Source organism: Podarcis melisellensis (genome assembly GCF_964234715.1).
Source record: "Podarcis melisellensis genome assembly, chromosome: 4".
In the NCBI taxonomy this organism is placed as follows: domain Eukaryota; kingdom Metazoa; phylum Chordata; class Lepidosauria; order Squamata; family Lacertidae; genus Podarcis; species Podarcis melisellensis.
Window position 1 is genome coordinate 78,992,157 of NC_138531.1, and position 23,293 is coordinate 79,015,449.

The 23,293-nt window shown below is 39.9% G+C and overlaps 1 protein-coding gene across 2 annotated transcripts in view; it reads right to left on the reverse strand.

Annotated features, from left to right (window-relative positions):
* Nucleotides 1-23,293, reverse strand: part of PAN3 (poly(A) specific ribonuclease subunit PAN3) — a 57,895-nt gene that overhangs the window by 33,144 nt on the left and 1,458 nt on the right. For both annotated transcript variants that reach the window (XM_081909348.1, XM_081909347.1), the window contains exons 2-4: nucleotides 13,804-13,925; nucleotides 7,230-7,296; nucleotides 5,532-5,602 (exon numbers count right to left, since the gene is read on the reverse strand). In XM_081909348.1, the coding sequence (XP_081765474.1) occupies nucleotides 5,532-5,602; nucleotides 7,230-7,296; nucleotides 13,804-13,925 (260 nt within the window). The remainder of the gene's footprint in view (nucleotides 1-5,531; nucleotides 5,603-7,229; nucleotides 7,297-13,803; nucleotides 13,926-23,293) is intronic.

The window sequence follows — 23,293 nt, forward strand, 5'->3', positions numbered from 1 at the left end:
TTGGAGTACAACTACCCATACAAAATACTTGCAATGTAGTTATCCTAGGATAACTAGGATAAAATTACTTCTCATTATTTTTTTTTTACAGGAATGGATTGGAAGCAGACCTTAGCTTACGCTCCTCATTGAAGACATATTAATTCCAAAACAAAGATCTCATGGATGCTTGAATTCAATATCTACTTGTTTAGTTCACCTCTCCCCACACAGAGAATCACAGAATTGTAGAGTTGGAAAAGACGCCAAGGGTCATCTAGTCCAACGCCCTGTAATGCAGCAAACTCAACTAAAGCATCCATGGTAGATAGCCATCCAATCTCTGCATGAACAACCCATTGTAAAATCTCAGAAGTGTGTTGCACAAAGTTCAGTATCAACAAAGATAATTAAAGAACCATCAAGAGGTAAGAACATTACCCAGAGCAAAAAGATATGAAATTGTTTTCTGAATATTTAAGTAAGGTCAGAAGACAACATCCACAGGAATATTAAACTAATAATGAAATTTCATCCAACCTGTTCTAAATGGGGTTTTTTTCCAGAACACTGAAATCACCATTGCTTATATGACAAGCGTGTGCATATGAAGCATGTTGACTGAAACAGTTCATTTTCAAAAAACAGAAGATAAGATTTTTAAATATATATACACACTTTCGTGCAAATAAAACAGGTGAATGCCAAAAGAAATCGTATCTACATTTGTCAAGCTAAACTTAAAGAACATGACTAAATTGGACAAGAAACCATGCCTTTAACAATACCTAATGTATGTGTCCAACTAGTTTTATGCAGATCTAGATAAGAGTTTAGATTACCAGCTATGCAAGCACTTAAGCAGCAATTCAGATCTCCTGAAGATTTTTTTTCCATAAAGCCAACTCTGTTCAAAGCAAGGACTCAATTATATATGTCTCTTCCAAGGCTCAATCAATTTTTAGTCAATAGTGGCTGGAGAAGAACTGCCTAACTCTTTCCCTGCTACTTATTTTTCAGCTCAAAATCACTCACAGCATCCAGAGCTGCATAATCATCCGAAAAGGGAAACACACCCTGGAGGGCAATTTTGATCTGAAAAACAGGAAAATGAGTGAATGTGGTAGCTCATTCCTCCCCCTTGCAATATCTGGATACATTTATTATTCAACCAGGAATAGCCTAACCTGATTAAATGTATATTTGGCAAGATTGAGACTGGGAACTGAGTGTCCACTTGCATGGATCTTTTCACATTATGGTCACCTGTTTCTTGGTTTTGTCCCAACAGTGACTAATGGTTTTAGAAACAGATAAAATGAGAAACTGGATTTACCTTGGCAAACCCAAGGCAAATCCAGTTTCTCATTTTCAGCGTAGTCCATATTTCAGCGTAGTCCATATTTCAGCGTAGTCCATACAGTGGTGCCCCGCAAGACGAACGCCTCGCAAGACGAAAAACCCGCTAGACGAAAGGGTTTTCCGTTTTGGAGGCGCTTCGCAAAATGAATTCCCCTATGGGGTTGCTTCGCAAGACGAAAAAAAATCTTGCATCCCCCCCGCGGGTTTTTTCCGCTTTTTCCGCCCTTTTCTTAAGCCGCTAAGCCGCTTATCAGCTGTTCCGCTGATAAGCCGCTTAACAGCTGATTGCTGGAAGCCGCTTGACAGCTGTAGCGCTAATCCGCTAAGCTGTCAATGGGCTTGCTTCGCAAGACAAAAAAACCGCTATACGAAGAGCCTCATGGAACGGATTAATTTCGTCTTGCGAGGCACCACTGTATTTATTCAGTAACAAGTATGTATCAATGAAATTTGGGGAAATTTTCAACTAGCAATAATTATGCCTTGGATTAATCTCATTGGCTATGATTAAGCTGGAAGCCCAAAAACTGTAGAAAAACCAATACTCAGCTTAAACTGGATAAAGTGATAACATGGCCCAATTTAGCAACCTTCGTAGTTAATGACTAAACAACCAACAACAGAACTGGATAAATAGTGCTAATATTGTGACCTTGTTCTCACAAGAAATAGGTGATGGGGTAAAATGTTCCTGGTCTTGCCACTTCAGACTGCATGTGGGGGGTTGACATGATTGAACACATTTCCAAAAACAGTCCTACATGCATGCCAAGGGGGGATAGAACTCTAACATGCTTGTATTACCTATATTCTGGGATACAATTGGCATAGACACAACTGAAAAGAGGAAGCAGTAAAACACCAACGTGAAAAAGGGGAAACATGCTGATCAAGTCTTGATTAGTTACTAATCCATGCTATGGTGTTATGCTGCTCAGCATTTGGCAATAGGAGACACTGGAGTGGGGGCGATTCACTCAAGAGCTTCAAAACCTGGAACGATTTTAGCTATCACTGTCTTATGTCTTATACAGCTATGGCCCCAACGGTTGAGAATAATTGAAAATGTGAAGATAAATATTAGAAGTCAGAGAAAAGAGTTAAATTCTGGTGGATTTTTAAGTATAGAGTTAAATTTTAACTCTTAGGCTATGAGACATATTTCATTTTAAGTGATGGAACAATAGATTAAAGTTGCCTCTCTCAACATTCTTTAAAAGACCACATTTTTAAAATGTTGAGACACAAATTGCAAAGTCAAAAATGCAAATTCAATTTCACAACACATCCTTAGTGACCAGTATTTCCTCCATCTGCAACGTAACTGAAGACATAACAGGTTGAACAACCAAAACCCTGGCTTTTGATATGCTGCACCTGGAAAACTCAATGAAGCTATAATGCACACCAGTCATTAGCAATAATTAAAAGGATGGGAATGGCTACAATATAACGTGCTTTTTTCTTGTGTGTGTATCCCGCATGTCACACACTTAAGCACAATTTGTAGCTACTTTTGTACCAAAACTGAGCATTCTTACCACTAATTTGGCTGTACATGAGCGAGACAGAAGGTACTAGTAGACAAATAGCACAATCCTGTGACCCAATCCCTCAATTATGAGTAAAGGCGCACAGGCAACTGAAGCCATGAACTAAGAAACTTGAATGCCATCCTTCCACTTGAATGCCAAAAACTTTGGCTGCTGTGAAACCACAGACCAGAAAGACAACTTAAAGTAACTTCAATTTTCCTTCTGTGTGAAACTTGTACACGCTAGTCTCAAATTACAAAGATAACCAAAAAAGCAGAATGTTATTGCAGTGATGTTTTAAATCTCAAATAACCCTTTTAAAATAAAAATGTCTTTTTGCCTCTTTTATAGCACAAAGACCCACCACTACTCCTACTATAAAGAATGCTAATTCCATCACTGTAGGCTTTATTTGCCCAGCTTTTAGGACACAAGAGATTCAAGCAAAATCGCCCATCCAAAATGTTTCCACAAGGAAAGAAGACGGTTTTTACAGAAAAGCTCCTCAGATCTTAAAAAAAATTCAGGCCTTCCGAACCACAACAGTGCACCCTAATTGCACAGAACAGCAAATTTCTCCTACAAAATTAAAGCAAGAGTGTAACAGAACAAAAACTGCAATGCACTTAACACTTGAGTCTGCCATATGCACCACAGAGGGGCTTAACCATCAAAACTTCCTATATTCTACTGGCTTAAATGTAAGTGCACAACATTAACAGGCAGCTAATTACAGCACCGGATTTAGGGTGGTACATGCAGCTCTCCTACACAGGAAAGCCGAGCCAGGAGGACGCAAAACTATGACGTACTGCACTTTAGAGGATGTGCAGAACGGAAACCAAGATGTGGGAGGGCGCCAAATTATGTCCTCACTTATGGTGCCATATTACCAAAGTCCACCCCTGCTAATTATCCCCGTTGTTTCAGTGGCAGCAGATCTTAGTATAACATTCTGACAGTTAACTGTTCATAAATCCGTGTTATTTAAATCGCTGACAACCTAACGCCCTAATCTTGAAATGTATTACCCAGAAGCTATTTTGCGAATGAAGTAAATGGTGCAATGCTTGTGTGGGAGTATATTGTTCAGGGTCCCCAAACTGGCTTTGTACATTCAGTGGCAATTATCCAACCACCTCCTTGAGTGTGTGAGGCTGTTGATGGGCTTGCAATAAGGCCAGGAGTCAAAACCTCATTTGTATGAGTCAGCACCCCTACCTAGGGATGTACACACAGCCATCATGACTTGCACATCACAGTGACTTTTATTTGAGCAATTGCAATTATCCAAGCACATATGTATTTCTCTCTTAGAAGGATTTATTTATGCAAACTATGCCTTCACATACTTTTAGATGGGATGAAAACCCTGTTAGTGGTCTTGTGTGTTCTCTGAAGTTATAATAAAGCAATCACCACCTGCACAGACACACTTGCATTTTCCCTCCATATGTCTTTGCTAAAAATCAAACTTGTTTTTGCAATGCTTCAAAAACCTGCAAAATTATATATACACAGATAGGACAGTGGAGCATTAAAACAAACTACTGCCTGTATCAACCCAAAGAACAAGAAGCCCAAAAGTCACTTCGGTTTGTGACAGCAGTCAAATTATTTGTTATTCTCTATTCAGCCAATAAAAATCTTCTGCTAATTGTACTGTTAAACTTTGGTTCCCTTGAGAATGAACCATTTTTTTTTTACTGTACTTTAATATATTACAGCTGAAAAGAGTAAGGGAAAAGGTGCTTGGGGACCAATCAGTTTTGGCCAATGTCCCAGACTTTGTCAAACCTTGCCTAGGGAAGACAAAAATGTCTTAACTCTTTTTTTTTGTAATGTGAAGTCTTGAGATCAGAAGTTTCAATATCAGCAAAGAACAGCATTCATTTAATGAAGTGGCACATAAAAGATTGTTACTTGGGAAAGCAATAAAGAGGACATGGCATAATATTAAATTGTAAATGTTGGTTTCTTATTGCAATTTTCACAAGCAAAGAAAAGCTAACTAATCTTGAAAACTTTACAACAGAAATCCCCAGAAGTTCAATAAAGTGAAAGTGACTGCTTTGATAAGTTGGTGGGCATTTAATAATCACAATTTTAAAATTCTCTGCAGGGGGTAGAGTAAAAACTACTCAGTCTATGGTTTACAGATTTTTCATGGCTCTATGTAATGTGACTACTGCAGGAAGTTTTCTCCTTAAATAGCGGATTTATCAAGAGTTGTTTGGAATAAAAGTTGATAGACACCTATTTGAAGATGTTGTCTTTACCACAAATTGCAATAGAACCAGGGCTTTTATTCAGCTGGAACTCAGTTCCGGCACCTCTCAGGTGAGTGCCATTGCCATTATAAGAGAACAAGGGAGGCATTCATGGTGAGTTCCGACACCTCTTTTTCTAAAAAAACTGCACTGAATAGAACATTGTAGAAAGGCATTGCTTGTATTGCGAGGGGCAGAGGATCAAGTTAGAGTGCACTGATCTAGACAATTACAAGCAATTGTGCAAATGAACTTAAATGCATGCCCAGAAATGTGCATTACATATGGCCACATATATAATTGATGCTACTGTGTAAGCTATCAGTTGCTGTATGTAATAAAGCAAGTGGCTCTTTTGTTATCTAGAAACTCTGGCAATACCTACTTTTCTCCTTTGAGATAAGCTGAGGGCAGCAAAGTCGTTGAACAAGGATGAACCGGGTGAAGTAAGAGAATCTGGAAAAAAAGGTTACAAAACACATACAGATATAAAATAATAATATATTTTAAATATAATATAATAACATTGTTAGTGTTTGAAATCTGCAAAGTAGAGCCAGAAAATAAGTTGGCATGTGCCTAAGGAACTGTGCATGTTCAGTGGAATTAACTTTCCCCCTCTGTTAACAATCACTATGCCCTGTAAAACTGTGGTGCTTATAAATTTCTTTGGACTTTGGAATACAAGGGCTAGTTTAGTAGATTACTTGTATAGAGGCTATGTTTTATCAATATCAGCATTTAAGTCCTATTGAAATAAGAAGTTAACTTAGCATTGACATATGTTAATTAATTCACAGTTGTGTGTGCTTTAAGTCGAAGTTTCTCAACTACCAGATAATTCTACATGATGTCCTCTGCAATCTTAAGCTCTCAAAATTAATGTACACATCCCTTAAAATCTTCCTTGTTTACTTATAAGTGGCTCCCATATGGAAAAGAAGCACAACTGAAGGTTCCTAGCACTGATGGTAGGAATTGTTAGAAAAGTAAATTCATACAGCTACTTGATGGCATATGTTTCCCATGGACAGGCGCTTAAAGGATTACAGACAGAACTGGCTACACCTATAACATAAACACTTGTGTAGGTGATTATTAAATGTCATTAAAATACAAACAGATTATATGGGATGCCCATGACTCTACGACAGTCTGCCTCCTAAATTGTTTTAATGAAATGCCCAGGGGGGAAGGAATATTTGATTGATTGATTGATTGGTTGATTGACTGATTGATTCATCCAAAGATCACAGGGTGGTTCACAACATAAAAATACAAAATGATAACACAAAATACACAATAAAACAGAAACAAACTAATAAACCCCCTCCCACAAAAACATTTAAAAGACCATAGAATGGCAATCAGCCAAAGCACTGGTTGCAGAGAATATATGTAATATATGAAATGTAGGCACCAGGTGAGCCTCCCAGGGGAGAGCATTCCACAAATGGTGAGACACCACAGAAAAGGCTCACTCTCGTGCTGCCATCCTCCATACATCATACAGCTGGGCCTAAACCCCAATTGAGATGAATCCAGAAAAGATGGTCACAAGAACCAAAATAGCTTTCCATTTTCAACCAAAGTGGATGACTGTTTAGGAAACATGTCTTGCTTGTTTGCAGATTGTTTTACTATGTGGCTCTAAAATGTAATTTATGAAGGTAGGGCCTATGCTCTTAACTACAGCAATTTCTCTGTGCATGCCCAAGCCCTTAGGTTTATCTCAAGTAACTCTGTGAATACTGGCCAAAGATTGCTCCCAAGAATTTTGTTCAAATATTTAATCTGCCTTTTTTTAATATCACATGTTGCAGAGTAACATAAGGAAAGCAAGCAAAACAAAATGGTGATTATATGCATTAATGATAATTAAAACTGAGCTCACTTGTTGAAAGAGGCAGGATACAAACACTTTAAATAAAATCACAATAAGAATCTAAAGATATTGCAACCACGTTAAAGATTGAAAGCTTTGCCCCCATAAAAATAGCTTAACATAAATATTGCTAAATATTAACATAAACATATTGTTAAATATTAAAGTTTTTTTTTGTTAAGAAAGTCAACTTCTTACCGTGGCCTGCATAGGGCTTGGCACTGTCATTAAGAAGGCTAGGGGAACTGCTGCTATTTGTCATCCTCTGCAGAAAAAGAAAAAGAAAAAATGCATGGTGAATACAACAATAGGGATCATGTGCAGTTTTAGCCCATACACTGAAAATGGATGAATAAATATATGGTTAAATATAATGCTAATCAAAGTGACTCCACAAATTGGTGTGTCCAAATAAAAAGCTATAGGAAGCATTTAGTTACTAGTTAAAACAATTAATATAAAGTCATACCAAGTAAACACTGATTTTCATTTAGCCAAGAACATTGTGTAAACATCGAGTTGGATCCAGGGTTTTCGTTCCACAGATGTGACTCTAAACTAAGAGAAGCTTGTGCTGGAGGAGGGGAAAGTTTTGCTAATTCTTGCTTCCGATTCTGGAGGGTCCCCTAATTTACTGAAGAGGTTTTTCAGGGGTTACAGGGAGAAGGAGGAATATGTGAAAATTGCCTAAACAATTCCCATGTATCAGTAGACAGATATGTGTCCTAAACTTCCCTGAATCCATTACAAGTACAGGGAACAATTGATATACAGTGGTACCCCGGGTTACAGACGCTTCAGGTTACAGACGCTTCAGGCTACAGACTCCGCTAACCCAGAAATAGTACCTCAGGTTAAGAACTTTACCTCAGGATGAGAACAGAAATCGCATAGTGGTGGTGCGGCAGCAGTGGGAGGCCCCATTAGCTAAAGTGGTACCTCAGGTTAAGAACAGTTTCAGGTTAAGAATGGACTTCTGGAACGAATTAAGTTCTTAACCCAAGGTACCACTGTACAGGTGTTCAATATGTGCGCAACCTCACATGCAAGCATCACAGTAACCTGAAAGTGGCTGGAAAAGGGGGTGAAGTGGAGGTGGGGGCGGAAGAGGCCAAGCAGGCTTATGTGGGCTATACCGTTGTGCGTGATGAATCAGAACGCATCCCCCGCACAAATCAGGGGTTGCTTGTACCCAGATAAAAACAGGTTCAACAGAAGGCCAAGTGAGACTCCTGAAATTGTGTTGGGGGTATGTGTTACTTTCTATTGAGCCAAGGGCACTCCCTTATCAAAACAGAGTTGAAAAATGGGGCCTAGAATCCTAATGAAAGTAGATCTAGACTTTAAGAGAGTTAGAACTATTTGGGACTATCAGAGTAAAAGACAAGAGTGTTCACCACTAGTCAGCATATACTGTAAAAAAAAACTGCATCAAAAAACTAAACCACAAACCCTTTTCTTAACTTCCATACAGAAACCGCTCACTTCCATGTTGATCCTTCTGAATTTGTATGATTCAGGATGCAACACACTGTTGCTATGGATCCAAATAGGTCATAATGGCCTATTTAGATTTCAGGCTAAAGACAATAAAACCTCAAAAAATGCCTATCATTCAGAAGCTACAGGCAAAATATAAGATCCAACATTTAAGGGGTCTTATTTTCTCTAAAACAACTTTCTACACATATAGCTCTCATTAACAGTTTTATCCAATCAACACAGAGCCAGAAAAGTACCAATTAGCAATTTCTCAAATCATTGGTCCTTGAACAGAGCTATGTTTATTCTGCAATTCTATGTTGATACAGCAGTGCTGGTCTTTTTAAGAAAAAGCAAGTTATTGTTTCTTTGGCTCAAAAAGGCTTGGACATATGTAGAAAATGACTGGTATAATCCGCAGGTGAAGAGCTGAATCAGAGTTCCAGTGGTCAATGGGAACATGTGTTTCCCCTCCCCAATTACCTAAAATTATTCAAAATAACCAGCATGTGAAAATTAGTTAATTCACAGAGTTTATAGATTATCCTCCTCAACTTTGGAAGGCTTGCTGTAACATTTAAGGGAGCTAGTTGGATTGTTAGATGACAAAACAGAAGCTAAGGGAGAACAGGGTGATTGCAGAGAAGCTTATATCTTTGCATCAGCCTTCACTGCTGAAAATGCTTGACTGAAACCCATGCCTGAATGTATCTTTTCAGGGCTAACATCTGAAGAATGGAATCAAACAGAGGTGAAGTTCTACAGCTAACTGACAAATACTAAATGCATCACCGGACAGCTTTCATGAAGCATAAGGATATCAACAGTTACTAGCCAATGACTAGGTTCAATCTCCACAGTTGGAGGCATAATGTCAGTTGCTGAGAATCACAAGTGTGGAGAGCGTTGTTCTCCTCAGGTCCAGCTTTCAGACTTTCCACAGTCATCCACTTGGCCCCTGTGATATCAGGAAGCTGGACTAGATGGGCTGCTGGGCCTGATCCAGCTCACACTTCTAATGTTCATACACTCTACTGCTCAAGGACTCATCTGTGTGAACATTGCTGATAACCTAACAAAAGTTCACAATGAGGCAGGAAAATCAACCTTCTTACGGGAAAACTGGGAAATGGCCATCATAAAGCAGCTAAAAAAACTGAGACAGGAGAAGTCAAAACATTTCAGGACAGTTAGCTTAGATTCTAGGTAAATTGATAGAAAGCATTAAAGTAGAATTATTTCTCATAGAGAAGGACAACCCTTGTGAAAAAGAATCAGGGTGGTTTCAGCAAATATATGTTTTACCTAATACTTTTCTTGCAGAAGTTTACACACACATTCCAAAATATCAAACATTTTTTTGACATCTGCCCTGGTACCTTAGGGTAGAGGGTGAGTAATGATGATGATGTTACAACTGCTACTACTGTACGATACTTCCTTATCCTGCCCACCCCACCTTGCATGCAGACTCAGGGTCTGAAAGTGCCTTCTTATGCAATAGGGCCAGGCTGCTATTCCATAACATCAGATTATTATTTGAAATGCAGAAACTATCAGCAGTCATTAGGTGACCATAGAAAAAGGCATGTTATGGAACAGGCCACATTAGAGACATGAGATATGTCATGTGAAAATGAGATATGTCATATGAGAGAAATTTATTCCAAGGATGCAAATCTTTCTAGGATTCACTCTTTGGTAGAGGAAAAAGTCATAATTTCTCCTATTCAGTATTATTAAGCAGTCAAATCTAAATAAAATTATTGCAAAGACTACTTAAAATTAAGACTTCTAAAATGCTTAAATCTTGGGAGTGCAGTAGACACTTGTAAAAACATCAACTGACTTTGGGATGCACTATCCAGAAGTCTCAACGTGGCGTACAGTATGTCTTGTTTTAGACTTTACAAAGCCAAAAAAAACTTGCAAAACCCACACAAGACCAACCCTCCCAGTATCTTTCAATTTCACACCTCGATTTCACACCCAAGCACATCCTACCTGCAGACTCTTTCATAGCACACCCAATATTTTGCTTCTCCGGAAACAGTGGCCTCCCTTTCCCCTGCGTTCTTAGCCTTGTATCCCTTAGTCCGAGAGGTGACTTCTTACTTTGCCACTCATTCTCAGAAACAGTAAGGTCTCACCTGGGAGCATTGCCTGCTACTACCACATAAGTAGGACCCACTCTCACTATGGGTCATGGCTCTGCTGCTGTCTTTCTTCCCCTACCCACCATCCTGTAACCTATGACAGAAAACTCACACCAGTCCCTTTTCAGCTACAAAACAGTATTACTTATCAATTAAGTGGCCTTACACTCCCAAATAAGTCACCAAATGGTCAGTGTTATTATGGGCACATAAATCCAATATAAAACCTGCTTTCCAACTGAGATCATCTACAATTACTGCTACACACTATAGATTGCTTATGCCAATTCAACTAACGAAATTACTGACATTAGTACTGAACTGACAATCACCTACTTTATATTATCTTTCTATTCAAACACAGTAAGCTGTGATATCAGATTTCTAGCCCTCGCTGTATTTAACCATACAGGGCAAACAATCTAGGTAGAGAGTGAACAAATATTTTAGAGAACAAAATTCTGAAAATTCAGTCTGCACAGAAACATGAATTTAAGAACAAAATTACACAAAACATTTGCCCTGATGCAACCTTAATGCAAAGCAGATCCACCAAGTAGCAACAAGCAAGAAAGCATGAAGTAATTAGCCAATCAGCATAAATCTGTCTCAGAAATCAGACCAATGGTGAATCTGCAACCTCACTGATGTTACTGGGTAGAGCTATGAACCAACGTCAGAGCTAGTGACATAGTACACCCTAGAGACTTTATCACAGGTCTGTTAAAAAGCTGCGAGTCTCTGCTGCTAAAGGACAAATCTGTCTGAATAACAAGGCAAAAAGCTATCTGGATAAACCAAAGTCATATTGGGAATCTTTGTGTCAGCAACTTAACAACCTACATTTCTCCTTATATTAGCAGAGGGAACCAGTGATGTGATGGGAGGAAGAAACATGGCTTTAGTTAAATGGATGATCCAAGATGATTTAGCCTAGCCTCAGGATGTAGTGTGGTACCAGTTTTGTAACATCAAACTCCAAAAATGGTGTTTTTTACTTGATGCAGTATATCCTTCTGTGTACTTTTTATGAACTAACTCCCTATTCTAAATCCTCAATGCAACTGTATTTACCTCTCCTTTCAGAGGATTTCATGACCTCTTCTTTAGGGTATGTTTGCACTGGCAGTCATAACTTTTCATTTCATTTTTATCTATCACTGTCCTTTAACAAGTCTTTCCACATTTCCTGTACACATGTGCACCCTGTCCCTGGAACTGAAGGCTTTTGCGGGGTGTGATTGTTTTTTGACAAATTTTCTGGGATAAACACTGGAAATGCACAACTGCACAACTGCACCTTCAAACCCACATGATCTTATTTGTGTGGATGGAAAACTAATGCTATTCTAGGCTGCATCAACAGAAGTATAGTGTCCAAGTCAAGGGAAGTAATAGATTAGACCACACCTGGAATACTGTGTCCAATTCTGGGCACCTCAATTTAAGAAGAATATTGACAAGCAGGAAAGGGTGAAGAGGAGGGCAATCAAGATGATTAAGGGTCTGGAAACCAAGCCTTATATGAAGAATGCTTGAGGGAGCTGGGTATGTTTAGCCTGGAAAAGAGGAGACTGAGAGGAGATATGATAGCTATCTTCAAATATAAAGGACTGTCATATAGATGATGGAGCAAGCTTCTTTTCTCCTGCTCTGGAGGGTAGGATCTGAACCAATGGATTCAAGTTATAAGAAAGGAGATTCCGACTAAACGTCAGGAAGAACTTTCAGACAGTAAGAGCTGTTCAACAGTGGAAGGGACTCCCTTGGGAGCTTGTAGACTCTCCTTCCTTAGAGGTTTTTAAGCAGAGGTTGGATGGCCATCTGTCGAGGATGCTTTAGTTGAGATGCCTGCATTGCTGTGGGACGGACTAGATGATCCTCAGGGTCCCTTTACAATTCTATGATAGGAACAGGGAGAACTAAAAGCCAGGTTTAATATTTTTTATTAAAAAATAGGTAAGTTTGACAAGCTGCTTGAAGGTTGGGTGCAATGCCATAAATGCTTAGTTGGAGTGTGTGGGGTGTCTGTGTGTTATATACAGGAAAAGGAAAATCTACAGTAAATGAGACAACAAAGGCTTTAGTCCAGACCAAGCACACCCAAGCCCCCCACTGTTTAATTCCTTACAAGATTATGCACATGCTCACACACATATAAAAGCAAGAATATGAATACTGATAGATTCTGAGATGCAACATGAACTGTGCCTTCCCCTACAAGTAGCAAATTGATATTTAAAACTGTTGGTCTGGATAAACCCTTGCACTCCACCTCTTGCTGCCTCTCCAATGTTTGCGATATGTTAGAATGGATGGGTATAGCCAGAAGCAGTGTGAGCCAAGATAAGTGCCAACTCCCTTCAAAAAACAAAACAAAACTATCCATAGCTGTAAGGACTCAAACCAGATGGTGCCTACATGATTGCACAAAAAATTCTTACAGAAAGTTATCTCTAACCACTACACAGCAGGCTGTCAAACGTCCAGCACTTATTATCCCTATGTACCACCAGACAACAAGACAATTTCTTTGTGGGAGGGAAGTACTCCTAAGTAAGAGAACTAGCACTTTTGCAGATCTGCTCAAGGGCAGTAAAAAAGCCCAGACTGAACCAGATGGAAAGTATGTGTATACAGGTGGTGCATCATCATTTGCACTCTGGGATACAAATAAAAAAGGCCCCAAAAGTAACCAACCTACCAAGGCCTTTTTCAATTACTATGTCTCCTTTCCCAACCCTCTGCTTATAGAGTGATCATAAACCAATATCTGGCTTGAGAATTCCCTCATTGGGCACAGTACTTCTCCCATTTCCTAAATGAAGGAGATTCCATGATGAAACTCACATAGGATCTCCTATTGGAGCCATTGCCTCTTACATGCAGTAAGGTATAGGAGGGGAGATATTCTGTGAACTCAACATCTGCACTGGGCTCCTAGAAACACTGTGTTGATTCCTAGATTGGTTGGAAGAGTTGTCTTATTGCTGCTCCATGTGAAGTAATAAAATACAGCAATCCAGAGAAATCTAAAATTAGCAGAAAACTGCTAGAAGTAAACTTATTTGCTGCAGAAATATTTTTAATCCTTGGTACATTTTAACCTAGCTGCTTACCAAATGAAATATTACCTGCATCATAGGATACTTTGCTTCAGCAGGACTTCCAAACCCATTAACTCCGATGAAGCTGGTGCTGAAGTAGGAGTCTGTAAGACTAGCTTCAGCCAGGGCACCTCCATCCATGCCTGCAACTAAAAAAAAGAAGAATCATTTAAAAACTATCACCTTTGCAGACCCTTCCCTGACCCCAGGAATTTAAGACGCAAAAAAGTTTTACTTCTCAGAATCAGCCCTTTCCTTAAAAAAGTGGCCCTAATAGTGCTGTGAAGCTTATTTTTTTTTGTAATGATCTCCATGTGATCTTTTATATGTGTAATGTAATGTAATGTTTTTACTTCTGCCTGCCTAAATACACACACACACTTCTGTGAAACAGGAAGAAGCTGCTGTGGTAAAAAGGTAAAGGTACCCCTGCCCGTACGGGCCAGTCTTGACAGACTCTAGGGTTGTGCGCCCATCTCACTTAAGAGGCCAGGGGCCAGCGCTGTCCGGAGACACTTCCGGGTCACGTGGCCAGCGTGACAAAGCTGCATCTGGCGAGCCAGCACAGCACTCGGAAACGCCGTTTACCTTCCCGCCAGTAAGCGGTCCCTATTTATCTACTTGCACCCGGGGGTGCTTTCAAACTGCTAGGTTGGCAGGCGCTGGGAACCGAGCAAGGGGAGCACACCCCGCCGCGGGGATTCGAACCGCCGACCTTTCGATCAGCAAGCCCTAGGCGCTGAGGCTTTTACCCACAGCGCTGCTGTGGTAGGTCACTAAATAAGGATGGCTACTTTGCAATTTCTCACCAACTTGGGAGTGAAAAGCAGCTGTGCTGGGCAGGATATGAATGACAAATGTCCTACCACAACAATAGTTATATGCACAGGTAACACTGTGCTGCGTTTTGTTTAGCAAAATGTGCAGCCTGAACATATGCCTCTTTCACACACACACACACACACACACACACACACACACACCCCTCAGCATCAATATTGCTTTAACCAGGTGAAGGAAGGGAACACATGTGCAAACCTGAAGCCTCCAGGGCTACTTGTCCCTATGCCGCAGGGACAAATAGAAATGAATAAGCGAAACAAGGGCTGGAAAACCATGCACCATGTGACTGGTGGTACAGATGAAATTAAGTAAAGGGTCAGAAATGTGTTTAAGGGTCTCAAGTAGAAATGCACTTTTCACCACATATTGAAAAAGTAGAAATGTTAATTTTAACTACTAAGCACAGCAAATGAAAGTGAGAAAGAGCTAACGGCAGGATGTACGGAAGAGATAATGTTCAGGAAATACCTGCTACTGAAGGTACCTGAAGTGCTGATGAAGAAGTAGGTTTTAAAGAAAGAAAGGGAGACAAATGAGACAATGGAGCTTGTTTTGGAATAGTACAGCAAAAGGCAACAGCAGGAGAAGGAAACAAAGAGCCTGTTCAGGTGTTATCCCAGTCTCACTCATCACCAAGATTCATTATCCTGGGTAAGGAGAACATGTGTTAAAATACCCATAGGCTCTGCCAGTTGAGATACCAGTTTTTGGATGTGGGGGAGGAGTTATGGTGAGGACCATTTGAACCCATAACCTACTCCTAATCTCATGACAAAGATGGCAGAACAACCTAACAGGCCCAAAGAGGGATTAAACAACAGATGTTATGTTCTTATTAAGAAGCCCTACTTGAATCTTTAGTTAATGAAAGTGTTGGCTCCATCACTTTTAGTGTAAGTGAAGTCCGTAACCGTCTAGATTGAAAAAAATTAATGTTCAGTTCTGTAGAAAGGTTACATCACACTTTTTATTAAAAAACTGAACGGGTAGAGCTGTGAAATCTAGTGAAAGTGCACCAGACACAATTTTCCGGGTTTTTTTAACAACAACTTAACATTTTCAGCACATCAGTTTTCAAGCATGAAAAAAATTAACAAAAACTTGTTACTTGCAATCTGCGCTCAAAATCTGCATTAATAAATAGGAGGGCATATATAACTAGAGGAAATTGTTTTTAGTTTAGCAGGGACACTGTTGGTTATGTGGAGCTTACGGCTGACCTATTTCTGCTAGAAACCTCAACCATATGTTTGTATCAAGAGCATTATTTGTGTTCCTCAGCACTGTGCTAACTCACTACATTGAGCAAGAATGCTGCATCTTGTGTTCTTTGCCCCACCAATATGACTGTGAAAACAAAGCTCTTCAATATATCTTATTTTACAAATAACCAGAGCCTGTGTTAGAGGACAGTTGACAATTATTGCTTTTAGATGCCTTAAATTAAAATCACTTCAACAGCATAAGGCATATATCAGTTATAGCCTTTTGAAAAAAGACAAACAATGGGGAAGCATTTTCTCCTAAATGCTAAACGATTGTGTATGTCACCCAATCCTAAAAGCACAAGACAACTAATATGCTTATGCGGATAGGCAACTGAACACATAAAACAAAATAGGCAGTAATTTTAAGTAGCTTCCTATTGGCTTAGTTCCAGCCCCCTAGAAAATATATTCTGCTGTTTAAAAAAATCTACATACATTGGCTTTGGTGAAATGCCAGGGAAACAGTTCCATCATTGTGGGAAGCCACTGAGCAAGTCCTCTATGTGTCCTTACCATTCAAACATGGGTAACATATGGCAATGTTAAATGAGCAAGAGTGGTAAGTGCTATATATTAAACAAGATCAACCTATACAACCAGTAACCTGGAAAATGAATTTATCTAAAAGACAGCTAGTAAACCTCCAAATGCTGAGAATTCTCATATTTTGGTAGTCAAAAGCCCACACCAACTGGCCTTAAGCCAGCGGTCTTGAGCTATTTCAGTCTTGGGACAAGTGTAAGATGGAATTCATTTCTATTTTTTTTACAATAATGTATGTACATGCACATGCGCACACCTTCTTTTCTGCTTCTTTTCATATCCTCCTCTGTCTCTCAGACAACTATGCATTCACCACTAGAACATCTATCTCAGAAAGCAGAGTGGGGGAAAATTTTGAAGTTCAGGACCTTATTATGGCTAGCCCCACAGTCGCACTCCCAAGGAGACAAAGGGCACAGGCAGCTGTGTTGTGCTGTTATTAAACTGGTTCCCAAATTCCACTCCCACATAGGCTTCTTGAAAATTGGTGAGGGTCTTGGAGGACCACTTAAAGTTTTCTGCCTATTTTAGCAACTGTAATGCACCATGCTAGATGCTTGAATTTTTAACTGTTATGTTACACACCCCAGGCAATCTGAATAAAGCTCACTGGCCACTACATTATTATATTACACACCTAGTTTCCTGGGAACCAAAGTAAACTATGTAACTCAGCAATGCTTCTTTCTAACTGCATAGAGTCAGCATGTTAAACGATTTAACTTTAACATAAGATATTCCACTAGCTGAAATGCAACCTTTAATTTTTAATTAGAAATGAAGACTATCTTGCAAAGAAGCATTGCCATTTAAATTACTGGTGTGAAGCATGAATCCTATCAAAGAAAAAGAAAGTAGTAAGTAGCCTATGATTATTTCCCTCATTCTCGAACTACCTCCAGACAAATGTCACAAAATTTCTAGACCCATTACAATCTCCTTCACTTGCCAAAGCAAGGAACGCCCCATAATGACCCTGGCACTCCAGCAGATGACATCATTTTTCCTGTTCTGAGAAGAGTACCAGAGCTGCATGCTCTTCCATTACATCACCGATTTTTACTCACTCCATAACCAGGTTCTGTGTCACAGTAACCCACCAACTGTACAGAAGAAATCTTTCATTTTTCCTCTTTAACACTCTTAAGAAGTGCTTTGATAGTGAAAATTAAATCATTCCTGGCTACTGGGAAGGTTTCACACTAAATAAAATTATACTGAAGTCAAAGAACACAAAGGGATACAAATAATCCACTTTCTCAAGCAGTGTCACGAGTTGAAATACAGGCATCCCCACACTTATGCAGGATCACTCGCATGCAACCGCTTATACGCACAGCACTGGGAAATAGAGTAGTACCAAGAAAGAGCTGGAGAGCCCCCTTGGCTCATGAAGACGTCCAAAGAGGATGTCAGTGAGGCTGGAGGCAGCCCCGAAGAGATCAGAGGCACAGCGGGGCTTTATTTAGGCTGCTCAGCCTCCCTGCCTAACAGCTGATGCATGGGTAGCGCAACAACATCCACAGCCACTTTTTTGCACATCCTCCAGCCTCCCCCCCAGAGGATTGGATTGGAGAGAGCTGTACAGTAGGAAAAAACTGGTGCTTATAGTCTTTTCAGAGGGTGCTCCCCATTTACGTGATTTCCCCTTTTGCACGTGGGGCCTGGAATGTAACCCCCACTTAAGTGGGGGAGGGTTGCCTGTATATATGCATCAGGGCTAAATATCTGTAACAGCAATTATTGGCCCGCTTACCGTATATCTGAAAGTTCCGTGGAAGGCCTACTTGCCAGTAAAACATAGACAAGGCAGTGCAACGAATTCATCTAAAGATGTAAAGTGTTCAATCCACTGCACACGTACTCGGAAGTATTACAAAACTGCAGCATGAGCCTCTCCCAACACCAGCATTACTTAATAACTGTAGGGCAAAAAGGTAAAGGGACCCCTGACCATTAGGTCCAGTCGTGACCGGCTCTGGGGTTGCGACACTCATCTCGCTTTATTGGCCAAGGGAGCTGGCATACAGCTTCCGGGTCATGTGGCCAGCATGACTAAGCCGCTTCTGGCGAACCAGAGCAGCGCACGGAAACGCCGTTTACCTTCCCGCCCGAGCGGTACCTGTTTATCTACTTGCACTTTGACGTGCTAGGTTGGCAGGAGCAGGGACCAAGCCACGGGAGCTCACCCTGTCACAGGGATTCGAACCGCTGACCTTCTGATCGGCAAGTCCTAGGCTCTGTGGTTTAACCCACAGCACCACCTGTGTCCCTAACTGTAGGGCAGGGGGTTTCTAAACTGTGGCACACAGATGAACAGTCAGTAAACTTCATTCAGGTGGTCCAAGGCACCAAGTTCAGCATCTAGCACAGAACATTACAATTGCTAAATAACAAGCAGAAAAAGCAGTACAAGACCACCCTTGGCAATGTTTAAGTGGTTGGGGCGTTGGGGGTTTGTGAACCACTGCTGTAGGGAGCTAACAGTGAGGATTCAAATATAATACAGTGGAACCTCTACTCATGTACGGAATCCATTCTGGAGGTCCGTTTGTGAGTCGATTTGGGTTGCTGGTAGAAGCGCTGTTCTGCGTATGCGCATTCGGCGGCGGCGCAGTTCTGTGCATGTGCAGATGGCAGAAGCCGCTTCTGCACACGCACGAATTACAGCAAACCCGGTATTTACTTCCGGGTTTGCCGCGGTCGCGAGTCGAATTGTTCGCGAGTAGGGGCGGTGGTAAGTCGAGGTTCTACTGTACAGATAAAGTTGATTCTATATAACACATAAATATATTATGAACTGATTTTTTATGGATAGGTAAACTAGATGATACGGTGCTGCAGCAGTCATTCTCCACCATACACTGGAGATATGTTCCATATCTATATGCTTCTGTTCAGTTTGTTGGGGGGTAGGGGAGAGACCCACTTAGCAGCAACTAGGTCACAGTAGTTCTCAAGAATTGCAGCTGGAAAATGCCAGAAACATAAGAGCAGTTAGATCACTTTACTGTATTATTCTCACATTTGTACAAAGAGAGGTATAGGATGCTTTAAATTAACTGCATATAAATGAGTACAAATGATGTGGCTGTTAACTCCTTACCAATTTTAGTAGAAAGTGAAACACATAAGCTGGACTGACCCAAATACTCATCCATGCAGGATGAGTAATAAGTACTCTACTTCTTGCAGCGCTTTATCCAGTCAATGCCCTAGTATTTTAACAGGTGTGCTCACTCTCTCTTACTACTACTGAAGTAAAAACACAATATTTACCTCTCTAGCCAGTTTAAATTATCTCCTGTACCCAGAAACCTTAAAAGTCTCCAATTATCTTAGTCAGCCCCATGAAAAATTTGAACTAACCTGTCTAAAGTATTATTGTCTTCACAGAGGAAGTCTACTCATCTACTCCAGTAGTTAATACAGCTGAAAACACTACCATCTGCCTACCAGTTTTAATTCTTTCATCCCTTCTTCTGCTCCTCCCCATTTCCCCAACAAAACCAGGCAGCTTCTATTTATTTCTCTACATTAATACTGATTTTCTCTAAATGCACATCTTCATATACATTCAAATTATAAGACCTCCTACTCTGAAAACTCAGTGGTACCTACAATCTATAGTCACTAGCATTGCTATCCATTAAATAAATCATACAGCATTTAGAGTAATTTAAATTATCATATTTTTCATTCATCATTGTATAATTTATTATTATTTATTAAATTTGTATACTGCCATTCATCTGAAGATCAAGAGCCGTTCACAACTTACTATTCAAGATTTTCTTGTATTTAGGCCAAGTGACCAAATATGTAGAATACTGTACTTATACAGAAACTATAAATCAGTCACTAAAGTAATCACACTTGAACAGTCACACATACTTGGTATGGTACCTCTATCAGAAGTACAAAAACTGTACAATCATGTGCGTTTATACAGAAGACTCAAACTTTACTCCAGTGTAACTGCACATACGGTTGCAATCTTGAACATATAATGTACATTCTCAAACTGCACCAGAGTAATCAAAATGATTGAATAACTTGCAGCTGCGATAAAACTTGTTTTCATAAAGCAACAAAAATTAGTCCATTTTAAAATTACTTTTAATGAATGTGTCCTGCTTCCTTGTTTTTCCTTTGTACCAATCTAGTCTAATATATAAGCATTATATTAGATTCGGTAATTAAAAGCACTCAGTATCAAATGTTACACCTTCCAAAAAATTACTTCAAACATGCTACCATAGATTATTAGGTGGCTGGGCGTATTAGACGACCCCCCCAAATTGGCAGCTGCAATTTGGGGGTTCATCTTATAAGCCCAGTCTTATACACTGGGCAGCAGCAGCGGGCAGTGGGCTCTGCTCTGCACTGGGAGAAAACTTTCTCCCAGAGTGGAGCCCGCTGCCCATACCCAGCGCATAAGACGACCCCCAACTTTTTAACCTCTTTTCTGGGGTTAAAAAGTTGTCTGATACGCCGGAATCTACGGTACATAAGATTAGGTCTCAGTGAACCTCATTAAACAGATATTAATGTCCAGTCTGCACTTGAGAAACAGAAACTTTTATTATTTCAACATTAACCATGTTGATTTTTTAAAAATGTGTTATACATTAAAAATAACCTTAAAGACACTAAATCATAAACAAACTGGTATGATACAGAACTGCTGCTTTTTAGGTGGCATGCAAAAAAAAAATCAGGTTATTTCTCTCTTGGCAACTATTTTAATAGGTGTTCGTCTATAAATACACAGATGAGTCTTCTGAAATCATCCATTTAAGTTGAATAATTGTACTGACTAATATAAACATAAAAAGCTAGAATTAATTTCATTCCAGATCCAGGTATTGTACTATTATTTTTAGGTGCATCAGAGCACTGTTTAATATTAATATTTTCTTAATTCAGCTCCAAAGTTCAAGCACTGCTTTTTGTTGTTGTTGTTGTTCTAAAAAACTGATTGGCACATTTCAAAGATGTTCTTTTGGGTTGCTGACACCTTGAAAGTAGTCCTGTAAAATAAGTCTCTTTATATCATGCAGCTATCATGACAATACCTCTTTTGAGCACAAGACAACTCAACATCTCTGAAAAGACAGTGTAATGCAGTAACAACTGCTGCTGCACATTTTGTAGGAATTAAGCACACAATTACCGATGTGAAATGTAAAGAGCATTTGAATCACATGGCATGGGCTATAACATATAGAAAGCAGTAGCTTTTCTTTAGTGGTCAGAGGCTTGTTTGCAACAGGACAACACATGACCAATTGCTGCCATGTGCTTTATCTATGCCCGGCAAAAAGATGGCAAGTGTTCTTGTTTCTAGGCTCATGTGGCCTACCAAAGGCTGTAATCCAGACCCCTGGCTGACATTAGCATGGCTTAATGGTGCAAATGGAAATGCCTCTTTGTTGTGCAGCTTCCAGGCTGCTACGGTGAAGCAGCTTGGATCAAGCCCATTGCTATCAGATGACAGCAGCAGGCCTGGCTTAGGATCCAGTAGATCCTCTGGCTTAGCCCTGCCTATCCCCCCTAATACCAGATTTCAGGGGTTTCTACTGACTACCTCCATTTGGGTGGGTGCAACAGAGTACTAATTGCTGGAGGAGGTCACCAAAGATACCTCTGCCCCATCCAAACTTCCTCTAGGACAGCAGATCTGTAGATTATTGGAAACCTCTGGCTTTAGCTTACTAAAAACCAATACAATAAAATGCAACTAATTTTTCTTAAATTGTAACTCTCTTACTGTGTGGCTTATGTCCAATTAAGATAAACACTTTTGCATCCAATTTGCAGAGTATCACCATGAAGACACCTGATGATTGCAAACTAGAAACTTTATTATTTAGATGAAGTAACACAAACAAGTCAGCAGAATCTAATATGTAACTATGGGATAAAATGGGGCAGCAGACTAGAACGCATGAATGGTGCAATTCACATTACTACATTTTCCACAACACAATCCCATTCTGCAATCCCCTGAAGGCAGCAATCAATCAGTATTCAAACCCTAAAAAAGGAGTTCAAAGTCAGTTTAGCAGCCATACTACTATCCCATTTCCAGCAACCCAAGAAAAACCATCATTTTTAAAATGTTCAAAATGAGTCACTTGCATTATCTTAGTTGTTATCCTTACTACAACTTTGTAAGGTAGATCAGTATTACCATACATATTGCTGGTGAGACAACTGAGGCAGAGTGGCTTGCTTAAGGCCACCTAGTGAGTTCAATGGCAAAGGCAACACTCAAACCATGAACTTCATAGCACAGTCTCTACACCAGCTCTCTAGATCAGGCTTCCTCAACCTCGGCCCTCCAGATGTTTTGAGACTACAATTCCCATCATCCCTGACCACTGGTCCTGCTAGCTAGGGATCATGGGAGTTGTAGGCCAAAAACATCTGGAGGGCTGAGGCTGAGGCTGAGGAAGCCTGCTCTATATCATACTAAGTTCTATGTGGGCTTCCACTGCAAGATGCCACTTTTTGGTGGGAAAATCATCCATGTAAGACTACCCTTTTAAAAAATAAGCAACCATTCTAGCAATTGTAAGTAACTGCAGGTCATACCTGCAGTGTACCCTGCTTGAATTAGACAGGTACACTGCTAGCGACAGTCAATTATTTGCAGAGATTCTTTCCTTTGGAATGTTTCATCTTGAACAATCTACCAAAAAGGGAAATTTGTACCAGCTGCTTTTTGTTTAATGTGTGCATGAGAAAATGGGTACTAAAGAACTCTTGTTTTTATTTATTCCTCTGAAAATTTGAACTAGAACATTTTTATTTACCTTTTATTCATTTCTTCTAACTGTCTGCAGGTGATTGAGAGT